Source organism: Telopea speciosissima, chromosome 1 (genome assembly GCF_018873765.1).
Source record: "Telopea speciosissima isolate NSW1024214 ecotype Mountain lineage chromosome 1, Tspe_v1, whole genome shotgun sequence".
NCBI lineage: Eukaryota > Viridiplantae > Streptophyta > Magnoliopsida > Proteales > Proteaceae > Telopea > Telopea speciosissima.
The window spans coordinates 56,299,650-56,321,314 of NC_057916.1; the positions used below are offsets into that span (position 1 = coordinate 56,299,650).

The window sequence follows — 21,665 nt, forward strand, 5'->3', positions numbered from 1 at the left end:
TAGCACATCATGAAGTAGCAAGATGCGCCCAGTGCGCAATGTGAGCTGGTAGGTACCAACTCCTCGAACTGCTTCACTTCTGTCATTCCCCATATAGATATTTTGGGCGCCATCCGAAATCTTTCTATAATCTAGAAACCCTCCTCGATCTCGCGCTATGTGTCATGTTGCACTTGTATCCACAATCAAATCAGATTGGGTTTGGGTAACCAAAACATGTGTACATACAAAAGTATAAGGAGAGAGAGGCAAAAATGGTACCTGCTTCGCTTCAGTGCAGCCACGAGTGAAGGTCCCCATCTTCGGGCAGTTATAGCACTTGACCTTGGTGATATCTTTCTTTCTACCTCGCTTGCCACGTCGACGCTTGGTGGTCTTACGCCCAGTTGGCGCAGCTTTCTGAGCTGGATCCTGATTCCCAGTGTTTCTCTATCTCTTGCGCTTAGACCCATTCTTGCGCTGCCCCGCTTGGGCGACAAGGGCATGTGATTGGGTCTCCTCTAGGCGCTCTACCTCTAGTTCCACATGAGTGGCAATGTCATTAAATGTCTTGACAGTGTCGTTATGTGTCAGAACTATCTTCATTTGCCCCCAGGAATCAGGCAACGTCCTGATGATGGCATGTACTTGCTGCTCATCGGCAAGGTGTATCCCAGCATCATCCAATTTTTGGATCATGTCTTTCACGAACCTGAGGTGTTCAACCATAGTGTGCTTGGGGTCCTTGCGGTATATCTCAAACTTCAAGGTCATGGACCTAAGTCTGGTCGTGGATGTACCGCCACAGTCGAGTCTTACCTGGTCCTACATGGACTTGGCAGTCTCGTACTTCTCATACTGGTCGATGAGATCATCGTGCATCATGCTTAACATAAGAAAGTGCGCACTACCATCTCTCTTAAGCCAATTTTAGTAAGTCTCTTTTTCTTGACGGTGATGGGCGGTAGTACCCAGTTCGGGTGGGGCCATTTCAGTGGTTAGGTGTTCAAGGTAATCTTGCTCATTCAACAAGACCTTGGCCTTTCTGTGCCACATGTCATAGTTGGTGCCATCCAACTTGTTGCCTTGGTTAAGGCCGGCAACAATACTCTTAGAGGCCATCACTACAATGTGCAAGGGAGGACATTTAGTATACATCCATAAACCCAAAAAAAAATGTTCAAGAAACCCTAATTAAAATTAATGGTCCCTTTTTCCACACGGTGAGACCAAAAACTTCGCTAAGCTGGTAATCAAATCTCAAAATGTGTGGGTCTAGGGACGTATAACTTTAACTGATTTTGAACAAATATAAGAGAAAAAATAAGAATCTCCTAATCACAGTTTAATGCGTCATACATCGGGTGCGCAAGGGACTCACACAAGAGACCCAAATTTGGTACTCGAAGTTATATGCCAAGTTGATACGTGGTTGTGATATGCAGTGCAGTAGCTCCCATTACATGGCTTCTCAAAAAATATTAAAAGTACAACCGACTCTTTACATTTAAGATCCCTACTACAAACTACCAGCGAGCACTGCACTTTGTATCACTTCCAGGTACTAACTCTAACGCACATCTATCCAAATAAAAATATCACTTGACAAGTACCAAATCCATCCCATGGAAAAATAAATAATAAAACATAATGTGTGCATGGGATGGGGTGTTTGACAACGATACCCTAATGGCAGCGTCAAACAGGTCTGTACCGTAATCGGGAGAATCACATGTTTCTTTATTAACAAAGTGGCCTTGGGCGATCTCCAATACACATGGAAAAAATATGGGATGATTTGGGGCAACACCCTATCTCCCATTTTTCTCCCATGGATCTCACAAAATGATTTCTCAATAATGAGGGGTGCATATGACATAAATAAAATACCCCCCTAAAACGAGAAACTCTACAGGGGAGATCCCCAAAATTTATTAGGGGCCACAAAAACAAATCACAAATACAAGATATGCTTCAATAAAGAAACCACATGAATAACATATCATGGACAAACCCCAATGTATGCATAACAAAATAAAGCATATGCATATAACAAAAACCATATCACATGCATATAGTTAAAACCATATTATATGCATTTAGTTATAACCAAAATACAATCATATATGCAATTGTTTTATAACTAAAATAAAACAAACAAAAAAAAAAGGTTTTTTTTTATTTTATTTCTTTCTTTTTCTCTTCTTCTTCTCCTTTTCTATTTCTGGTTCAAACGTGCTGCTGCCTAGGCAGCAGCTTCTTCTTTTTTTTTTTTTGGTTTTTTTTTTATAAATTGTGGACTGTGGCAGGTCATGCTTGGCGTTGCCGAGCATGGCTGCTGCCCCAGTCTGCTGCGTGCACGCGATCGCGGCAGCCGCGGGCCGAGGCCTACTGCTGCCACTGCCGCACGTGGCTTGCCCCTCCCCTTCTTCCCTTTGGCTTCTTTCTCTCCTACGCGCACTCACACATAGCCACGGTAGCAGCCGCATGCTGCTGCCTCGCTATGCGCCAAAGGCCGCGGCCTCCATGTGATACATCGAAGGGAAAGAATAGCAAAGGAAGGGAAAAAAAAAGGAAAAAAGAAAGAAGAAAGAAAGAGATTCGCTTGTGCATCTTTAAAAAAAAAAAATTTTTTAATCTCTAAAAAAAAATATGCACCATGTGTGAACCGCAAACCCTAATGGCTCTGATACCACTATTAGGGAAACATGCTTCCTATTCCATATACAAAGAGGTTTAGGGATTACCTGAACCAAATGGAATCGCAGTGGAAGGGACGATCGAATGCGGCTTGTAGTTACGAGCACTCCGTGATCTCCACAAGCTTCTCTCCTGGTAGAGAAACCCACACCACAAAACTCTAGGCAACTGAATGGAAACCCTAGAAAAACACGGAACTTGAAAGAGGGAGAGATCTAATCAATTAATGCACACTTAGGGTTTAGCTTATATTTATATATAAGCTAAACCCTGGGATAAGCCAATCAGAGGAGGGATCGGTTACTTAAGTGACCGTCCCTCTCTCTCTCTCATTTTTGGCTCAGCTGGCCTACCCCATGTGGGCGGACCAGCTGGGCCTCAGGCCCATTACCGATTTACAAGAAGAAATTGGATGAAATGCAAGTGTTAAATAGAGAAAGGAAAATAACGAACTACCTCTACATAATCTACTCACTAACTCTTTATCTAATTTTTGGAGAGCTAAGAGATCTCATGAGACCCATCTCTTAGTTCCTGGAGCTAATCTGGTACGGATGTACTCTACCTGAATCTGTTCTAACCATTTTATATATATCTCTTATCCTTTCAACCTGAATGGGGAAATATGCTGTAACAAATAAGCTAAATAGCTTCATTTTCTTGGAGAGACAAAAATAATGAGAATTATGAGATTGGATGTTGGATGTTTGATTTGAGAGAGAGAGAGAGAGAGAGAGAGAGGGGTTGGGATCACGGGGGGAAAAGTGAGAGGAGTGCTCACTATTGTAGGCCTGTTGCACTGGTAATTGTTCAACTGTTTTCATTGCTTCAACTTGCATGCCCACCTTGATTTCAGTTCTGGGACCATTTCCGTAAACATTCAACTGGTCTAATGCATGATGTTGATGGGGATTTTTACATAGATAGTTCATATATTTTCATTCTTAATTTTTTCAGATTTTTCTAACGACTATTGCTATTTATTTTGGATTTTCTTGTCTGTCTACATCATTTTCCAGATCACATGTTCTTCACATTAGGTCATAATTTTATGTATGTGTGTGTGTTTTTTTTTAAGAATCTTAGTTTCATATTGATTGAAAGTAGCAAAGGGGTTTTGCAAAAGAGAAGAAGAAGAACGTCTAGCACAGGGGTTTCAACGGTGGTGCTGGTGGCAGCAGTGGTGGCTATGATGGTGGTGCTGGTGGAAGAAGAAGAAGAAGAAGAAACGCAGAGAAGAAGAAGAGGAAATGGGTCGGTGGTGTTCGTCGCTTTTGCAAAAGAGAAAAAGGTGAAGGGCGATGTTACAGGGGTGGGGCGTGTGAGGAAGAAGAAGAAATAGAAGATGAAGAAAAGCAAACGGGGGTTTTGGGGGAAGAGGGCAAAATTGAAATAAAATTATATTACGGGTAATCTGGGGTTTTAGAAAAATTGGAAATGCCCACGTCATCACTTAATGGCCTTTTTTAACGATTAGGGTATGGTTGATAGAATCTTTCAAAACTAGGGGAGGGCATTATCATTATTCAAAACTTGCGGGTGGGGTTTGATATTATGGATACTTAGAGGGGAGAGGGATGGTATTTCCCCATAAATTAATTACTAATAGCAAATCCTAAAAATACCCCTGCATAACAAATATGCACTAACCCTCCACTAAATAACATCATCGTCATAGAATCTAGGGCATGTATAATCGTACTACAAAACACTATTCCATGGTACATGTCCATATCGGAGCGTCTGTGTACGTGATCGGAATCCGCAAAACACGATTAAATAATTTAATCAAATACATAAATATAATTCATCATTTTATGTGAAAACAAGTTTTGCAAAACAATATAAAATGGTACAGAATCCTGATTCAAATCCGACCATCCACAAACTAACTCCCCTTGATGTTTCTCAATCGAGCAGTGGAGATCATGTTCAGTGACTCTTTCACTCAAATAGTATTCACGCATTCCCAGAATACTGACTTCAGTTCTCTTGAACCACAGTCATTGGTAAACCAAAGAATACACTCATATCATGAAGCAATAGGGCCCTCTCAGGTACTGGGTCTCGGTGACACGTCTATCCCAAACCTACATCTGGTAGTAATACATTAGGGAATCAAAAAATAAGATTCTTCGCCAATACACACATCAACATATACGTACTCGCATTTGTACCCCAATATCAAACATATCTAGGCATACCCAATGCGACGACCATATGATAAGGGCTGCCTAACCCAAACCCTGTTGAGGAAAAGTCCTCATACATAAACTCCAATCATCTATCATGATGATATAAATGTTTTGATGATAATAAATAAACCAAATTGTACTAACTCTTGTCTAAAAGATGCATAGATAAAAGCGGAGCATCAAGTAAGGGGGAGCACTTAAAAGATTGATGCACCAAGTCAAAGTTTTCAAGATATTTGAAGAGAAGAACTCAACTCAAGACTTATCTTCAACAAATGGGATAAAAGACCTCAAAGAACTTGTTTAATTTTGTATCAAGTTGTATCATAATTAAAGTCACAATTGATGTAATGCACACACATGCATACATTCATTTAGATGGACTTTAGGAGGTTTAAATTAAACCCAATTCATGTGACCAAACCCATTTGGAATCATCCAAGTAAATCCAATAAAGGACTTAACAAATTTCAGCAGAAATTTGATGAACCGGTATTCCGGATCATGAAACGGCATACCAGATCAATGTTACAATCTCAGGAAATTGCCTATAGTAGCCTTCCAGCCCACGTCGGATTGTAATCCAGCATACCGGATCATAGGCTTACTGTGTTTTACCCTGAACTGGCATACCGGATCATAATCCAGCATACTGGATCAGAATATGACTGTTATAATTTGACCGTTGCTCCTTATTTATATAAAAAAATTTGGGGAACCGGCATACTGGATTGGAAAATGGTATACCGGATTATGGCTATCTAAATCAATCCGATTTTAAGACAGTTTCCATATTAATTAGAGCAACCTAGCCTATAAATACCCACTTGTTTCAGGCTCTAATGACTACTAATAATCATCATTAAGAGACTTCATCACAAACTCTAATTGCAATAGCCTAAGTGAGCATTCAAGCATTAAATCATCACAAGCTCACACACTCAAGACTACTCTACCTCAATTAGCTTTAAGCTACAAAGGTGAAAAATAGTTTTACACATCTAAGGTTGAGGTAATCCTAATCTTAGCATACTTTTCATTTTATATGTGTTGTTGAGTTCTCTTGCTCGGAATCAAGAGTAGCTTGAGTCCTCTTGCTCAATAATCAAGATTAGTTGTTGATTAAGTTCTCTTGCTCATTAATCAAGATTTGTACGAGTTCTCTTGCTCACACTCAAGATTCATTTTAGTGAAATTCTCTCTAAAGTGAGAGGAGTGGACGTAGGCAAGTATTAGCCGAACCACTATAAATCTCTTGTGTTATCTTTGTTATTTGTTTAATTTCATTGATAACTTGTTTTGTTTCCTCATTAAATTTTTATTCCCTACTTTCACCTATTCACCCCCCTTAGGTGAATTCACATTTGGTATCAGAACGGGAGCTCAAGACTTTTATTGTTTTTCAATCTTTAAGAGTTAAAGACCATGGGATACTCTGCCAATCGTAAGATTGAATGATACAATATTATCCGATCACCCATCTTTGAAGGTGAAGGATTTTTCTATTGGAAGAATCGCTTCAAGAACTTCGTTTGTGCCAATAACATTGGTACATGAGAAGTCATTGAAAATGGACTAAATACTATAGATAAACCCAAAGAAGAGTGGACCCCAGCTGAAAAAGCTAAGATTTAATTCAACTTCGTAGCTATAAGTTACATTCAGTGTGCTCTAGGAGAAAAGGAATATAATAGGACATGTATGTGTCACTCCGCTAAGGAGATGTTTGACAAGCTCATTGTTACCTATGAAGGTACTTCAGAGGTCAAACAATCTAAGATTGATATGCTTATAACTGAGTATGAATTATTTAAAATGAAAAATGATGAGGATATATATGCAATGTTTACACGTTTTATTAACATTGTAAACAAGCTGAAAGATTTAGGGAAGATCTACTCCAATGGTGCAAATGTTTGAAAGATATTGAGATCTATCTCAAAGGAATGGAGACCCAAGACTACAGTAATCAAAGAATCTAAGGACATCGACAAACTGAGTCTAGATGAGCTGTTGGGATCACTTCAAACCCACTAGATGAAATTCAAACTGGACACCAAGGAGGATGAACCAAATAACCAAAGAAGAAAGTTGTAGCATTCAAATCATATAAAATCAGTGATGATGAAGAAGAACTATCTAATGATGAGATTGCTTATCTATCCAAGAAATTCTCTAGATTCTTGAAGAATAAAGAAAAAGCCACATTCAACAAGAAGAGATTCTCAAGAGATCAAAAGGTAAAAATACTCCTAAAGAAAATAATGATTCTTCTTCAAAAGACATTGTGTGTTATGAATGTAGGAAACCAAGACACTATAGGGGAGATTGTCCGAAGATAAAGAAATACAAAAAAATATACAAAGCCGAATACTCATTTGATTCAAGCGATGAAGAAGAGGAAGACGAAGAATCTCAAGAAGAAGAGCAAACCAACCTTGCATTTGTGGCTATTGAAGATGAAGAAAGTCAAAATGAGATAACCCCCACTTCTCCATCTCATAAGGATAAAGACTTTCTAGAATTAGAAGAAGCTTTTGAAGACCTCTACCAAAGTAGCATGGAATTAGCTACTACAAAAAAAAATCTTTTAAAAGAGATAAATACCCTCAAAGACCAAAACACGACTTTAACTTCTCAAGTTAACGACTTGGAAGAAGAAAAAGAAAAGTTGTGTAAAAACTTAGAATCTTTTACTAATGGTAAAAAGAATCTTGATATTTTACTTTGATTTTCATCCAAAGCGCCTTTCAACAAGGAAGGGCTAGGCTATGATGTGAACATGAGTTGAAAACAAACCTAAAAGCGAAATTCAAGTAAAATAGCAAGCAAGGGAGCAAAGAAAAATAAATATTGTAACTACTGCAGAAAGAATGGACATTTTCTTGAGAAATGCTATTTCAAGAAGAAAAGTCCTCAAGTTAAGAATTCCAATCCCAAAGGAAAGACTTAAAGTCCAAATACCCCTCAAATTATTGTATGTAATAATTGCAACAAAAAGGGACATTCAATGTGGGATTGTCATGATACTCGATGGAGAAATCAATACATGAGATCAAAGAATATGAATCAAGCGTATTACAAATCTAGAAGACCTTATTATGGTCAATATAGGAGAGACCCTCCCAAAATGTAAAGACCACATAAGGTACCCCAAAACCAAAGACCTTGGAACCCCCAATCATATCCAAATTGGTATGGTAATCAAATGGTTTGGAAACCAAGAGAAATGTATGATACTAACATTGACGGACCCAACACACAATGGAGACCAAAATTTTATTAAGTTTTTCCTTTCTATCCCCGCTCTTTGAACTTATTATGCAATTAATGTGATACATTTCTTGAATATTGCATTATTCTCGGTTTATATTTGTCATCATTAAAAAGGAAGAGATTGTTGAGGAAAAGGCCTCATACATAAACTCCAATCATCTATCATGATGATATAAATGTTTTGATGATAATAAATAAATCGAATTGTACTAACTCTTGTCTAAAAGATGCATAGATAAGAGCGAAGCATCAAGTAAGGGGGAGCACTTAAAAGATTGATGCACCAAGTCAAAGTTTTCAAGATATTTGAAGAGAAGAACTCAACTCAAGACTTATCTTCAACAAATGGGATATAAGACCTCAAAGAACTTGCTTAATTTTGTATCAAGTTGTATCATAATTAAAGTCACAATTGATGTAATGCACACACATGCATACATTCATTTAGATGGACTTTAGGAGGTTTAAATTAAACCCAATTCATGTGACCAAACCCATTTGGAATCATCCAAGTAAGTCCAATAAAGGACTTAACAAATTTCAGTAGAAATTTGATGAACCGGTATACTGGATCATGAAACGGCATACCAGATCAATGTTGCAATCTCAGGAAATTACCTATAGTAGCCTTCCAGCCCACGCCGGATTGTAATCCAGCATACCGGATCATAGGCTTGCTGTGTTTTACCCTGAACCGGCATATCGGATCATAATCCAGCATACCGGATCAGAATATGACTGTTATAATTTAACCATTGCTCCTTATTCATATAAGGTAATTTGGTGAACCGGCATACCGGATTGGAAAACGGTATACCGGATTATGACTGTCTAAATCATTCCGATCTTAAGACAGTTTCCATATTAATTAGAGCTACCCAGCCTATAAATACCCACTTGTTTCAGGCTCTAATGACTACTAATAATCATCATTAAGAGACTTCATCATAAGCTCTAATTGTAATAGCCTAAGTGAGCATTCAAGCATCAAATCATCACAAACTCACACACTCAAGACTACTCTACCTCAATTAGCTTCAAGCTTCAAAGGTGGAAGATAGTTTTACACATCTAAGGTTGAGGTAATCCTAATCTTAGCATACTTTTCATTTTATATGTGTTGTTGAGTCCTCTTGCTCGGAATCAAGAGTAACTTGAGTCCTCTTGCTCAATAATCAAGATTAGCTGTTGATTAAGTTCTCTTTCTCATTAATCAAGATTTGTACGAGTTCTCTTGCTCACACTCAAAATTCGTTTTAGTGAAATTCTCTCTAAGGTGAGAGGAGTGGACGTAGGCAAGTATTGACCAAACCACTATAAATCTCTTATGTTATCTTTGTTATTTGTTTAATTTTATTGATAACTTGTTTTATTTTCGCATTAAGTTTTTATTCCCTACTTTCACCTACTCACCCCCCCTCTAGGTGAATTCACAAACCCTAGTCGTGATTACCAATTTAAACTAATACTCATGGACATACATTGCTCAAAAGTTTATATCGCATGTGATCATATTGAACAAAAAAGTATGAAATGTTTAATACATAATAAACCGGGTCGAATTGGATTGAACCGGGTTTGATGGACACACATATCAAACAATCTCCCATTTGTATATTAAAGCCAACTCCTCATACATTTTAATCCTATGCCCTCAATGTGTTTCTTAAACACTCCAAGAGACAAAACCCTTTGTTATGGCATCCGACACATTTTCAGTAGTGACCAATTTGGAGATACTCACGTCGCCCTACTGGATAGTCTCCCTGACAAGGTGATACTTCCGCTGCACGTGCTTGTTCCTCTAATGAGCCCTAAGCTCCTTGGCTTGTGCAATTGCCCCTCTATTATCACATCACAGGGGAATAAGACATTTGACAAGGTCAAGGACTACTCCAGAATTGTTAGGAACTTCCTAACCCACTATTCCACTCTTTTAGTTATAACCAAGATTCTAAAACTCGGGTTTCGACCAGCCAGAAAATGAGTTCGTCTCGATCAAAACCTGGGACTTTCTCCAGATTAACTCGAACCTTTGTTTCAAGGCCCAGAAGTTGTTTTTTTGCCCTGATTCTTATTGTGTTGCCTATTTTTGACATTTTAAACTCAATCCATGCATTAGTTTCACATAGAGAACACTAAAAATATTACTTGTGGTTTTGATCCAAGTTTGATACTATACATTGTTCTTGGACATGATATCGAATAAGGTGACTGGAACATAACTCCTTCAATATAAATGAGATTTAAGCAATCTTGGATTTGTTAGAAAGCTTTGTTTTGATAGCTTTCCAACAAGTCCAAGATTGCTTAAATTTGATTTATATTGAAGGAGTTATGTACCGATCAAATTTAATTTGATGTGCGCAAATGCGGGCAAAATCGTTCTAAATGAAAATATTTTTTTGGACATAAAAATAAATGAATATTTTACATCACTTTTGGTTTTTAGTAATGTTTTACCATATTAAGATTTATTGAATTTTTAGATTTGAGAAAAACCCCAGCATTAGAAAGTTGAAAATTGCACCTACCGTTGAAAATCCAATTTTTGTTCTTGAATTGGGGGTTGATATTTTTTCCTTTTGAAATTTAATTTTTTAACTATTTTTATTGGATTCAAATAGGTGGGTTTTTGCTTATTTATGAATAATATCCTAAGTAAATGAAATACAAATACAAAAACATTTGATATTAGACATAACTAAGTGTTTGTCCTGATTTTTGACAGTTTATGGCATAAATACCTGTCTGTCCTTGTTTCAAGCCATGTTTTCCCTATTTTCGATGGATTATATATGTCGAAAACACCGAAATATGGTCGAAACTAGTCAAAACTGATTGAAACCATCGAAACTCGGTCGAATCCAGGGATTTTATAAAATCCCCCTTCAACTTGTTTTGAAGATCTGGGAAATCGAGTCAACTCGATGGTTTCGATAGGTTTCGATCGAGTTTTTCTTCCATGGTTATAACTCACCACTAACACTTATAGGTATTAGCAATCTACATTGCCATCGATAGGTTTCGATCGAGTTTTTCTTCCATGGTTATAACTCATCACTAACACTTACAGGTATTAGCAACCTACATTGCAAATCCTTTTCCGAAGATGGGAAAAGGATTTGAAAATTTTTAATGACTCATACTCGGAGGACATCATCACTGAAGTCCAATACACACCACCCACACTTGCCTACTATCTGCAGCTACCAACCACTGACAAATACATTATCATCACTGATGGCAGTTTTGACCCAACCACTGTAATTGGTGGATGGGGAGTAGCAGTTTTTCATAACCATACTCTTATAACTACAATTATAGATTTTGGTTGCACAGGTACAGCATCAGAAGCAGAAACCAAGGGACTCCAACAAGGGATCAAAAGTGCATTATCACTGGGAAGCAGAAGCATAGAAATCTGGACTGACTGTCTCGAACTGGTGCGGTGGATGATGGCAAATCAACAGGACTACCCATGGCCATGGACACTTTTTTCTCTGCTCTTTGACATCAAGGCAGATCTACTTAATTTTCAGAATGTTGTAATAATTAAAAAAGATCGACACGCGATATATATTGCTCATCAGTTAGCACAAGTAGCGCGTAGGTTCTGTTATAACGGAAATGTAACGGATGATATAAATCTTTACATTTAAATAAATTTTCCTTCTTTACCATAAAAAAAAAAAAACTACTCAACACAGATCCGTAACTCTCCAAGACTGACCATATCAACTCAATAACTACTAACCGCATACCTTCTACAATTAACTACACTTGATAAGAATGTGCATGTGACAGAGTTTTCCATTGTTTGTTATTTTCATTATTTTTAGGTAATATAAAATAGGAGAAAATAAGGAAGAGTTTTCCATTATGAGTTATTTTCATTATTTTATGTACTATAAAATAAGAGAAAAGTTCTTGGTGGGGGAGCATACCGCCCACACCCAGACACAGAAGGGGGCAAAATAATCGCCCCACCCCCATTATGCTAAAGTGTGTGGTCTCTTCAGGCCCATACTTGCGCAGGGGCCACGCTCCACCACAGAGAACGCTGACCCTATAAAACAACATTAGGTTCATATAAAACCCATCCCCCTCCCCGGATTAAAAGAAAAAGAAAAAAAAGAAATAAACCAATAAAAATAAAAACTATTTGCAACCTGGTATCAATTTACTACACCCCATACAACTTCAAATAATTTTCCCAGCACCCATATAAGATGTAAATGCTAATCCTTTGCGGACTCCCCCAACCCCCCCCCCCAAAAAAAAAAAAAATTTACAATCACGCTCTAATTTATTAATTAATTAATTTATTTATTTTGCACCTAGATAATTCGATCATCTTGGAGTCACCTCAGTGATGGTGAAAACAGAGCTTTGCAGTTGAGTGGTAGAATCAATTGATGCTTTACTCGATGAAGGCAGGGTTCCACTGAGGCCTCCTGATTCTTGAAATAAACCTGGGGGGGTCAGTTCCTTTTCGTTGAGTCGGATGTGTCTAGAGAGCATGTCAACAACTTGTGTCATTGTAGGCCTTCTGCCAGCTGCTGCTTGGGTGCAAAAGAGGGCTACCTTAATGTACCTAAGGACCTCTTCCCCTGAGTATTCTCCTAGCTCTGGATCAACCAGCTCTAATAATTTTCCTTCTTCATAGAGTTGCCAGGTCTGTCGATGCATAAATTAGAGATTAGAGGAAATACAAGATGGGGACTAAAGAACTAAACAGTTAGGATGAATCATTTAGAACATGAACAAGGTATGAGTATTAACAAAAAAAAGAACAAGGAATGAGTGTTTCTTTTTCCATCACAGAAAACGGACTTCAAATTCCAACTGAGCAGTTCACAACAGAGCCCATCAAACAGGAGGCCGGTAGGAAGAAAAATGTCTTTTAATGACAGCAAAGTAGACTGAGTGGATAATTGCTTCTTTATTAACTTCTTTTTTTTTTAACTAACACTGAAAATTGGGGAGGGCAAAAACAAAACTCAATAGCTCAGTCCAAAAGAGGGTTTTAAGGGGAAGAAAACTGAACAGAATAATACCCTGAGCAGGTAAAAAGGTTGTAGTAGTCTGCGAAATCCAATCAGTGGTTTAGTAAATATACATGCACGCACAAGGATAATTTTGAATGGAAATATATGAGCCATTTGGTGAAAACAGAAAGGTTGGAAACTAGACACTCATCAATTAATCACAAATGAAAAACCAGAAACTCTAAAACTAAAAAATTTAACTCAAAAAATGATTGTCCATAAAAATAATGAGAGAAACGGCTTCAGACTTTTGAGGCTACTGCTGAGATGATTGCAAAAATTTACAAAGGGAAATTGGCCCACCCATTCAAGAAGAAGCTTGTGTGTCCCTCCCCAGGTCACCTTTGTACTGCTTCTACCACTTATTATTTCAAGCATGAGGACCCCAAAGCTATATACATCAGCCTTCTTCGTTAACCGACCACGCATCGCATACTCTGGTGCCAAATAACCACTGCATGAAATAATATCATACCATGTATCAGAACCATAGGATTTTTTAAAAAAAAAAATTCAGAACTAGACCACACAACATTGTATATTGGATGTCCAAAGTAGAACTCAACAAATCAACCATCTCAGCTGAGAGCAAGGTTCAGAATTTCAGAATAATCGGATTTCATTTGAAATTCTACCAAAATTTAGTATATTTCATTTACAAATTTCGCTTGGCCATTTTGGTAGTCAATGGTCATATTTTGACCTGAAACTTCAAAAGAAACTCTAATTAAGCATCTCTAAACATATTTAAACATTTAGATTGTAAGTAAACGCACAGACCCTACGTTGCTATTGTACGTCATACCCTGCTGCATAATTCTCTAACAGAGCCTATTCTACATATAATTTAATACTACAACACACAAAATTCAATTAAAACAACTAAATATGCATTAGGAATGAAAAATAAATAAAATTGCTAAGCATTTTATAATTATCAATAACATTACAAGGTAGAAGTGATATACTGACATGATACATGTTACATATTACATAAACACTTTCTTAAGTACAGGTTACATAGTACATGACTACATATTACATATTGGACCCATCTACCCATCCTAGTACCGAAGGTTTAAAGTATCGGTATCGGGTATCGTATTGTAAGGGTGATTTTAAGAGATGTATCGTATCGTATTGTATTGGAGATACGAATCATACGCTACAAGTACGCATAGAAATACAAAAACAATATAAATAAGCGATATATAACATGTATCATGCATAAATACTAAAATGGAGAACAATATGTAATGAGACAAGAGACTTTCATTGATTTGAGTACAAACTCTTGCAAATGATCAAGTTTGATGCATCAACTAACTTAGTTTTACCAAAATTTATTGATTTATAACAAAAAATAGGATTAAAAACCATGACTTAAACACAAAGATCAAGTTTTTTTGAAACCTATCTTTTTCTATGAAATATCATTTTTCTGTGAAATCTCCTTCAATCTCTGAACTCAAAAACAGAATCATAGTCTGATAATCATATTGGCCTATATCGGCCGATACGATATGATACGGACTAATACTTTAAACCATGCTAGTACCACAGTTTCGGGTAGGAGCAAGACCACCAGCTGATTGTTGGTGGCAACGCAATGGGAATATTTGATCCCAGGGAACCATCACACGGAATAATCTGGAAAATCTTCAATGTAAATGCATTGTATTAGTCCCCAACACCTTGTTCCACCAAGAAATGTAGGTGATTTGGCAAAAAATCGCGAAATCTGTGATTTCTGGGTTTTTTCTCTTCCTTTTGAAACCCAAGAAATGGCAGCAAGACCACTAGCTGATTGTTGGTGCCGACGCAACCGGAAAAATCTGGCAAATTGTCAATGTACATGGATTGCATTAGTCCCCAACATGTTCACCAAGAAATGTAGGTGATTTGGTCAAAAATTGCGAAATTTGGGATTTCTGGGTTTTTTCTCTCTTCCTTTCAACACCCAAGAAATGTGCCAAAATTTGATCAACATGTTATATGTATAACATTTTTTTCTATCAATTTGCCAAAACGATACTGAAATTTCTGCTGAAATCTGGTATGCCTATAGGGTCAACTCCCATTTCGTTTCGAGGCTTCTTGAAATCAAAATATTCACAAAATTTTTCGAACGAAGTTTCGAACCATGACTCTCCCTCTTCAGCAAGTGGTCTATCCAAAATACTACAATAGATTCAGACAACACACCTGGTTGAGAACAGTTTGGCATTACCTAATCACTTAGATGGTTTAAAATGAATGTTACTTTGTGGAACACAACACACAGTTTTTCCCTGCTTCATGACATCAGGAGATACCAAAAGATCAAGAAAGCAGCAACTAGTTCCCACAAAAGAAAATAGAACCGAAAGTCTCCTAACTTGATATACTATGTATTGCATGGTAATGAAGGTACCAGTGTACCACACAGTTACAATTTTGACCAGTGGGCTTGTAAAATGATTGCCAATTCATATAGGACATTGACATCTATTGATGCAAGGCATGTCAATCTCATCACATTTGTTTTTTGACAACCTTTTCATTGCTTCCTCTGAAGTCTAAAACCTAGGTTTTTGACAAACACGAAAAGGAAAAATTCCTCTTCATTTATCTCCAAGTGACACTCTATACGACCAATCTATGAAGCATCAAACACTCACTCTATGAGGTGAAGTATCCTCGACTATGACAGACAATGGAACTGTTGATCAAGGTGCTGTTATTGAGAAGTGTCGTCATTTTTGTCAACACACTGAGTTCATTCTCACACTCACTTGGTCTTGGTAGTGTAAGGATGCAACGTCCGAAGAAAGATTATAAGTTTCATGTCAAGACAGTAACTTGTTTGCCTTATATCTTCACATATGATTATTGGGTCCTAGTCTCCTAGAGTAGTAATCATGAGATTTGTTGCAATCAAGTTAGCTTTCATCTGGAATTTGAATCAGGTTCATCGGATATCTGAGTTGAAGTAATGGTTTGGACAACAGATATAGTATGTGAGCTTCAATACTCTACAGTTCCACATCCAACAAATTCAAGCCTAATTTCCAACCTCTTATTCTAGCTTGGAACACAAAACATGAAGTTTGAACCCCTCTAAATAAGCTGTCATTTGACTCAAGAATCAGGCCAATCGACTTTCAGAGAGAAAGATATGGCCATTTTAGTGAGCATTGTTCCGAAGACCAAGCACTTGACCAGACAAGCCCCGCTGAACAGATGAAGCTGGAAGAAGTTTTCCGAATGCAATGAAATTGGACCTTAAGCAACGCGGTTGACTGGATGTCGGGGGGTTGACCAAATGCGGCTTGAAATCTTCATTTTGTACTTTTAAGTGTGGGTCACACTGTAGGTCCTACATAATGGCTTCATGAAATCCTTATTTTTGAAGCATTTTGTGCCATAAAAAGGCAATGTGGAGTGTCTTGAATATAAGCTTGAGATGTATTGAAACTGTAACAGAACTGAAGATAAAACCTAACCTGTAGCAATAGAACTAGAAGAAGAAAGCAAAGAAGAAAGAAGAAGATCTGAGAAGAGAAGAAGTAAAAACCGAGAGAAAGAGAGAAGACTTCTCACGATTTAGTTAATTACTAAATCGTGAGAGGCAGGTTTTATTTATAATCAAACTTAAGTGAATTACAATAAGAAACACCCAAAATACCCTTGAGACATAAAATTAAATAGAACTAACTAGAGAGACCATAAAAGACAGAAATAACCCATAACTCCAAATAACTAAACACGATAATCTTAACACTCCCCCTCAAGCTGGAGCGTAGACATCACCAAGATCCAGCTTGGAACAGCCACTTGCAAACTGTGGTCGAAACAAAGCTTTGGTAAACATATCTCCAAGTTGAAACTGGGATCGAACAAAGGGAGTAGTAATCAACTTCTTTAGGACAGCATCGCGAACAAAATGACAGTCAATTTCAATGTGCTTGGTTCGTTCATGAAACACAGGGTTGTTGGCAATATAGATAGCAGCCTGGTTATCACAGTACATCTCCATGGGTTGATCACTGAAATAACCAAGTTCATGAGTAAAGGAACGAACCCACATCCATTCAGCAGTTGTGTGAGCCATAGCTCTGTACTCAGCCTCTGCATTGGAACGAGCAACAGTAGTCTGTTTCTTGCTCTTCCAAGTAACCAAGTTACCACTAAAGAAAGTACAATAACCTGTAGTAAATCTACGATCACCATCAGATCCAGCCCTATCGGCATCAGAAAATCCAATAATGCTAGTGTGTCTATGACGGTGATAGACAAGCCCCTTGCCAGGAGCACCCTTAAGGTAACGTAAAATACGACAAGCAGCCTCCTAATGAACTTGCTTAGGCATCTGCATGAACTGACTGACAACACCCACAGCAAAGGAAATGTCAGGACGAGTAACTGTAAGATAGATAAGTCTACCGACCAGGCGTCGATACTGGTGTGGATCACTAAAGTCTGTGTCATCAGAAGCACCAAACTTGACATGACGGTCCATAGGAGTATCAATAGGTTTACAACCCATCATACCTGTCTCATCAAGTAAATCAAGAACATACTTTCTTTGGGACAAGCTTAGACCGCGAGAACTGCGAACAACCTCAATGCCAAGAAAATACCTGAGGTTACCCAAATCCTTAATTTGAAAATTGTCAAGTAGATATGTCTTCACCTGTGCAATCCCAGAAGCATCATTACCAGTAATAATAATATCATCAACACATACTGCTAAGATGACCACATTAGACCCCTATCGTCTAACAAAGATAGAGTGATCAGAGTAGCACTGAGAGAATCCACAACCAGCAACAACACTGCTAAATTTATCAAACCAGGCACGGGGAGACTGTTTTAGTCCGTAAATTGCCTTGTGAAGGCGACAAACTCGGACACTATCCTCCCCCTGAGCAACATAACCAGGAGGTTGCTCCATATACACCTCCTCCTGTACGTCACCATATAAGAAAGCATTCTTCACATCCATCTGGAAAAGGGGCCAGTCAAGGTTAACAGCCAAAGAAAGCAAAATACGAATTGAATTCAGCCTTGCAACAAGAGAGAAAGTCTCAAAATAATCGACACCATAGGTTTGGGTAAACCCCTTGGCAACCAAACGAGCCTTGTGCCGCTCCACAGAACCATCGGGATTGTACTTCACTGTGTACACCCAACGACACTTAACAAGATGGAAAATCCCTTGGTGAGTATTACAGTTCATTGAAGGGGATGTGGGAAGAACTTAATGTTTACCAACCTATCTCTACTGATGCTGCTGTAATTAAGTCCCAACGATCTGAATTTTTGGTTGCCAAATTTCTCTCTGGGTTAGACTCTGATCTTCAATCCATCGAAAGTCAATTGTTGACTGGAGAGAAGATCCCCTCTATGAATGAAGCATATTGTCAGCTCCAGAGAGTTGTATCCCCTTCAGTGGTGAAGTCTGATTCAGCTTCTCCCAACAAAGATAATTCTGCCCTTTTCACTTCTGCTGGAGGGCATAGCCGTGGTGGTGGTGGTAACTTGGTTACTTGGAAGAGCAAGAAACAGACTACTGTTTGCTCGTTCCAGTGCAGAGGCTGAGTACAGAGCTATGGCTCACACAGCTGCTGAATTGATGTGGGTTCGTTCCTTTACTCATGAACTTGGTTATTTCAGTGATCAACCCATGGAGATGTACTGTGATAACCAGGCTGCTATCTATATTGCCAACAACCCTGTGTTTCATGAACGAACCAAGCACATTGAAGTTGACTGTCATTTTGTTTAAAAGAGAAGAATTTCTCATAGAGGTCATAAATTCGAGACAGATTTGTATCTTGAGAGTTGCTTTCCTTGAGTTCTTCCCAAACACCCTTGGCAGTTTTATAAAACATAACATTAGAAGCAATGGAGGGTTCCATGCTATTCCAAAGCCAGCAAAGAAGGGTTGCATTCTCAGCCTTCCAATCATCATATTTGTCATCAGTAGATTCCAGAGGTGCCATGGTAAGGTATTTCATCTTCCGACGAGCAGTGATATAGACCTCAAAGGCTTGAGACCAAAGAAGATAATTAGAAGCACCATTCGCCTTCACACTGGTAATCTGAATGTTAAAGTTGTCGGTAGAAGACTTAGAATCAGCCATTAGGGAAAATAATAGATGTAAACACCAATGTCGATAACAGCCCAAAAGTAAACCCTGATCAGGGTAAAATCGATAGCCTTGAAGAATAGGGCAGAACAGCCCAATACAGAGGTATAATCTTTGATGAAGATAACCAGCAATAATGATGTATAATCACTGTAAATCCAGCAGCAATAATGAAGAACAGATCCCAGAAGAAAAACAAATCGATTTCCACAGGGTTTTGGAATATCGATTGTCAGGATTTTAGGCAAGCAAGGAACCAATCTTCAAGGACTTCGAACAACACCAGGAACATACACAATCAGTTGCAGCATAGCAGGGAACTCTAGTCCTTCATGAATATATGACTAGAGTTCAGATCATAGAAGCAGCATATGGTTGCTGTAGACCACGATAGAAATAAAGGGATGAAGAACCTTCAAAGTAGCAGCAGCAAGGAGAATCTCGTGGATCAGAATTCAATGCTCTGATACCATGTAACAGAACTGAAGATAAAACCTAACCTGTAGCAATAGAACTAGAAGAAGAAAGCAAAGAAGAAAGAAAAAGATCTGAGAAGAGAAGTAAAAACCGAGAGAAAGAGAGAAGACTTCTCACGATTTAGTTAATTACTAAATTGTGAGAGGCAGGTTTTATTTATAATCAAACTTAAGTGAATTACAATAAGAAACACCCAAAATACCCTTGAGACATAAAATTAAATAGAACTAACTAGAGAGACCATAAAAGACAGAAATAACCCATAACCCCAAATAACTAAACACAATAATCTTAACAGAAACCCTAGAGAAAAAGAAAAGAAGAGGAAGTGGAGATAATGGAGACTGGAGAGAAAAAAAGACAAGTGAGCTTAGTGCAAAGAAGAAAAGGGTGAGGGGTGAAGTGTGGAAGCTAATAAAGAGAAGATGGGATAGTCAAACAAAGCTCTTCTGAAATCTAAGAGTGAGGAGAGATAGTAAAGGTAAAGTGCTCGACAAAGCTTCTCAATTGATTCAAGTGGTTGTAGATTATTTGTTAGGTAAAATACCTCAATCAATGCTCTATTATTGAAAATATTTGTATGTCAATTAGTCTCAATCTTGTAAATTTCAAGTGGGTGCTTGAAGAGGGGTTGGTGCTCCTTGCAGTGGGTGCAGCTAAATTAGGAATTGCTGCTCCTTATAGTGGGTGCTACTAAACTAGTTCTGACTGGCTTTGTACTACAAAGATGATGAAGCCAGAGGTTCCTTACTTTGCTGATCAAACGAACCCACGTCTATTCCTTGATTGGTTAGATTCTGTAGAGGAATATTTTGACTGGTACAAAACGACTGAAGCAAGGAAGTTTAGATTTGTGTACTTGCAATTGACTGGTCATGCTGAAGAATGATGGATAAAACCATGAAGAAAAGCTTGATTTAGAAGACATGAGCCTAGGACTTGAGAAGAGATGAAGCACGAGTTGGAGAACAAGTACCTACCAGAACATATCCAAAGAGCGTTGTTGGATTTAGTGACATTAGATGTGTCCATCAAACCGTATTTAATGAGACTGAATAAATTAAGCACAATTTAATATTATGTGCTTGTTATATTAATTGTTCTTTCATGTGCAACTGCCCTATATACCGCTTACTTGTTCACAACTATGGACAAACTTGGGCACTCAGTTCTAGGACTGCCGTATTGTATATTTTCCCATTAGGAATTGGAATGGAAATAGGGATCAAATCAAGCTTTTAGAACCTGTAAAAAGCTGCGTAGTTTATCTTGACTTGCCTATTGTTGTTCGGCGATCCAGTGGACGCGATGCGCTTCCTGTTATTATTGAGACATATTGATCATCTCAACCCTGTGCAATGGACCAAGGTTTGCGACAGATTTTTGCTTCCAGCATTGGCAGAGCAACAGGAAGTTTGAGTGTGAGCCACTTCCAAAGCCAGACTTGTATTCGTAGAAACTCAAGCCCACTGCAACATCGAAGTAATATGACTCAGGAACTTGTTCAAGATCTTTTGACTAATGCATTATAGATCTCAGTTCAGTTTCTGAGTGGCTCTGATTTCCTGGTGCTCCAGTGGAACTTCTGGTATAATCGGCTCCGATCACCTACAATCTGCTTGGTTTCTGCTCCGGACTGCTCTGAGTTGTTCCAATCTGCTTTGTTAGTCTCCGTTCTATCAGGTGGAACATCTGGGGTAATTTATTGGTGCGATCTAGTGGAACATCTACTTGCTCTGAATTGTGCTTGTGACCCTGTAGTTATTGTGTTTCTGGTAGGTTTGTTTAATCTCTCATCACCTCGTGCTTATTTGGCTTTGCTCAAGGGCTACCGTATTAGAGTTTTAAATGCT

At 38.1% G+C, this 21,665-nt stretch overlaps 1 protein-coding gene across 3 annotated transcripts in view; it reads right to left on the reverse strand.

Moving 5' to 3' along the window:
* Positions 1-12,486: 12,486 nt before the first annotated feature.
* The window catches only part of LOC122648865 (cold-responsive protein kinase 1-like), a 70,985-nt gene continuing 61,806 nt past the window's right edge, over positions 12,487-21,665 (reverse strand). For all 3 annotated transcript variants that reach the window (XM_043842147.1, XM_043842148.1, XM_043842149.1), the window contains 2 exons: positions 13,505-13,655; positions 12,487-12,830 (listed from right to left, as the gene is read on the reverse strand). In XM_043842147.1, the coding sequence (XP_043698082.1) occupies positions 12,504-12,830; positions 13,505-13,655 (478 nt within the window). In that variant the 3' untranslated portion in view covers positions 12,487-12,503. The remainder of the gene's footprint in view (positions 12,831-13,504; positions 13,656-21,665) is intronic.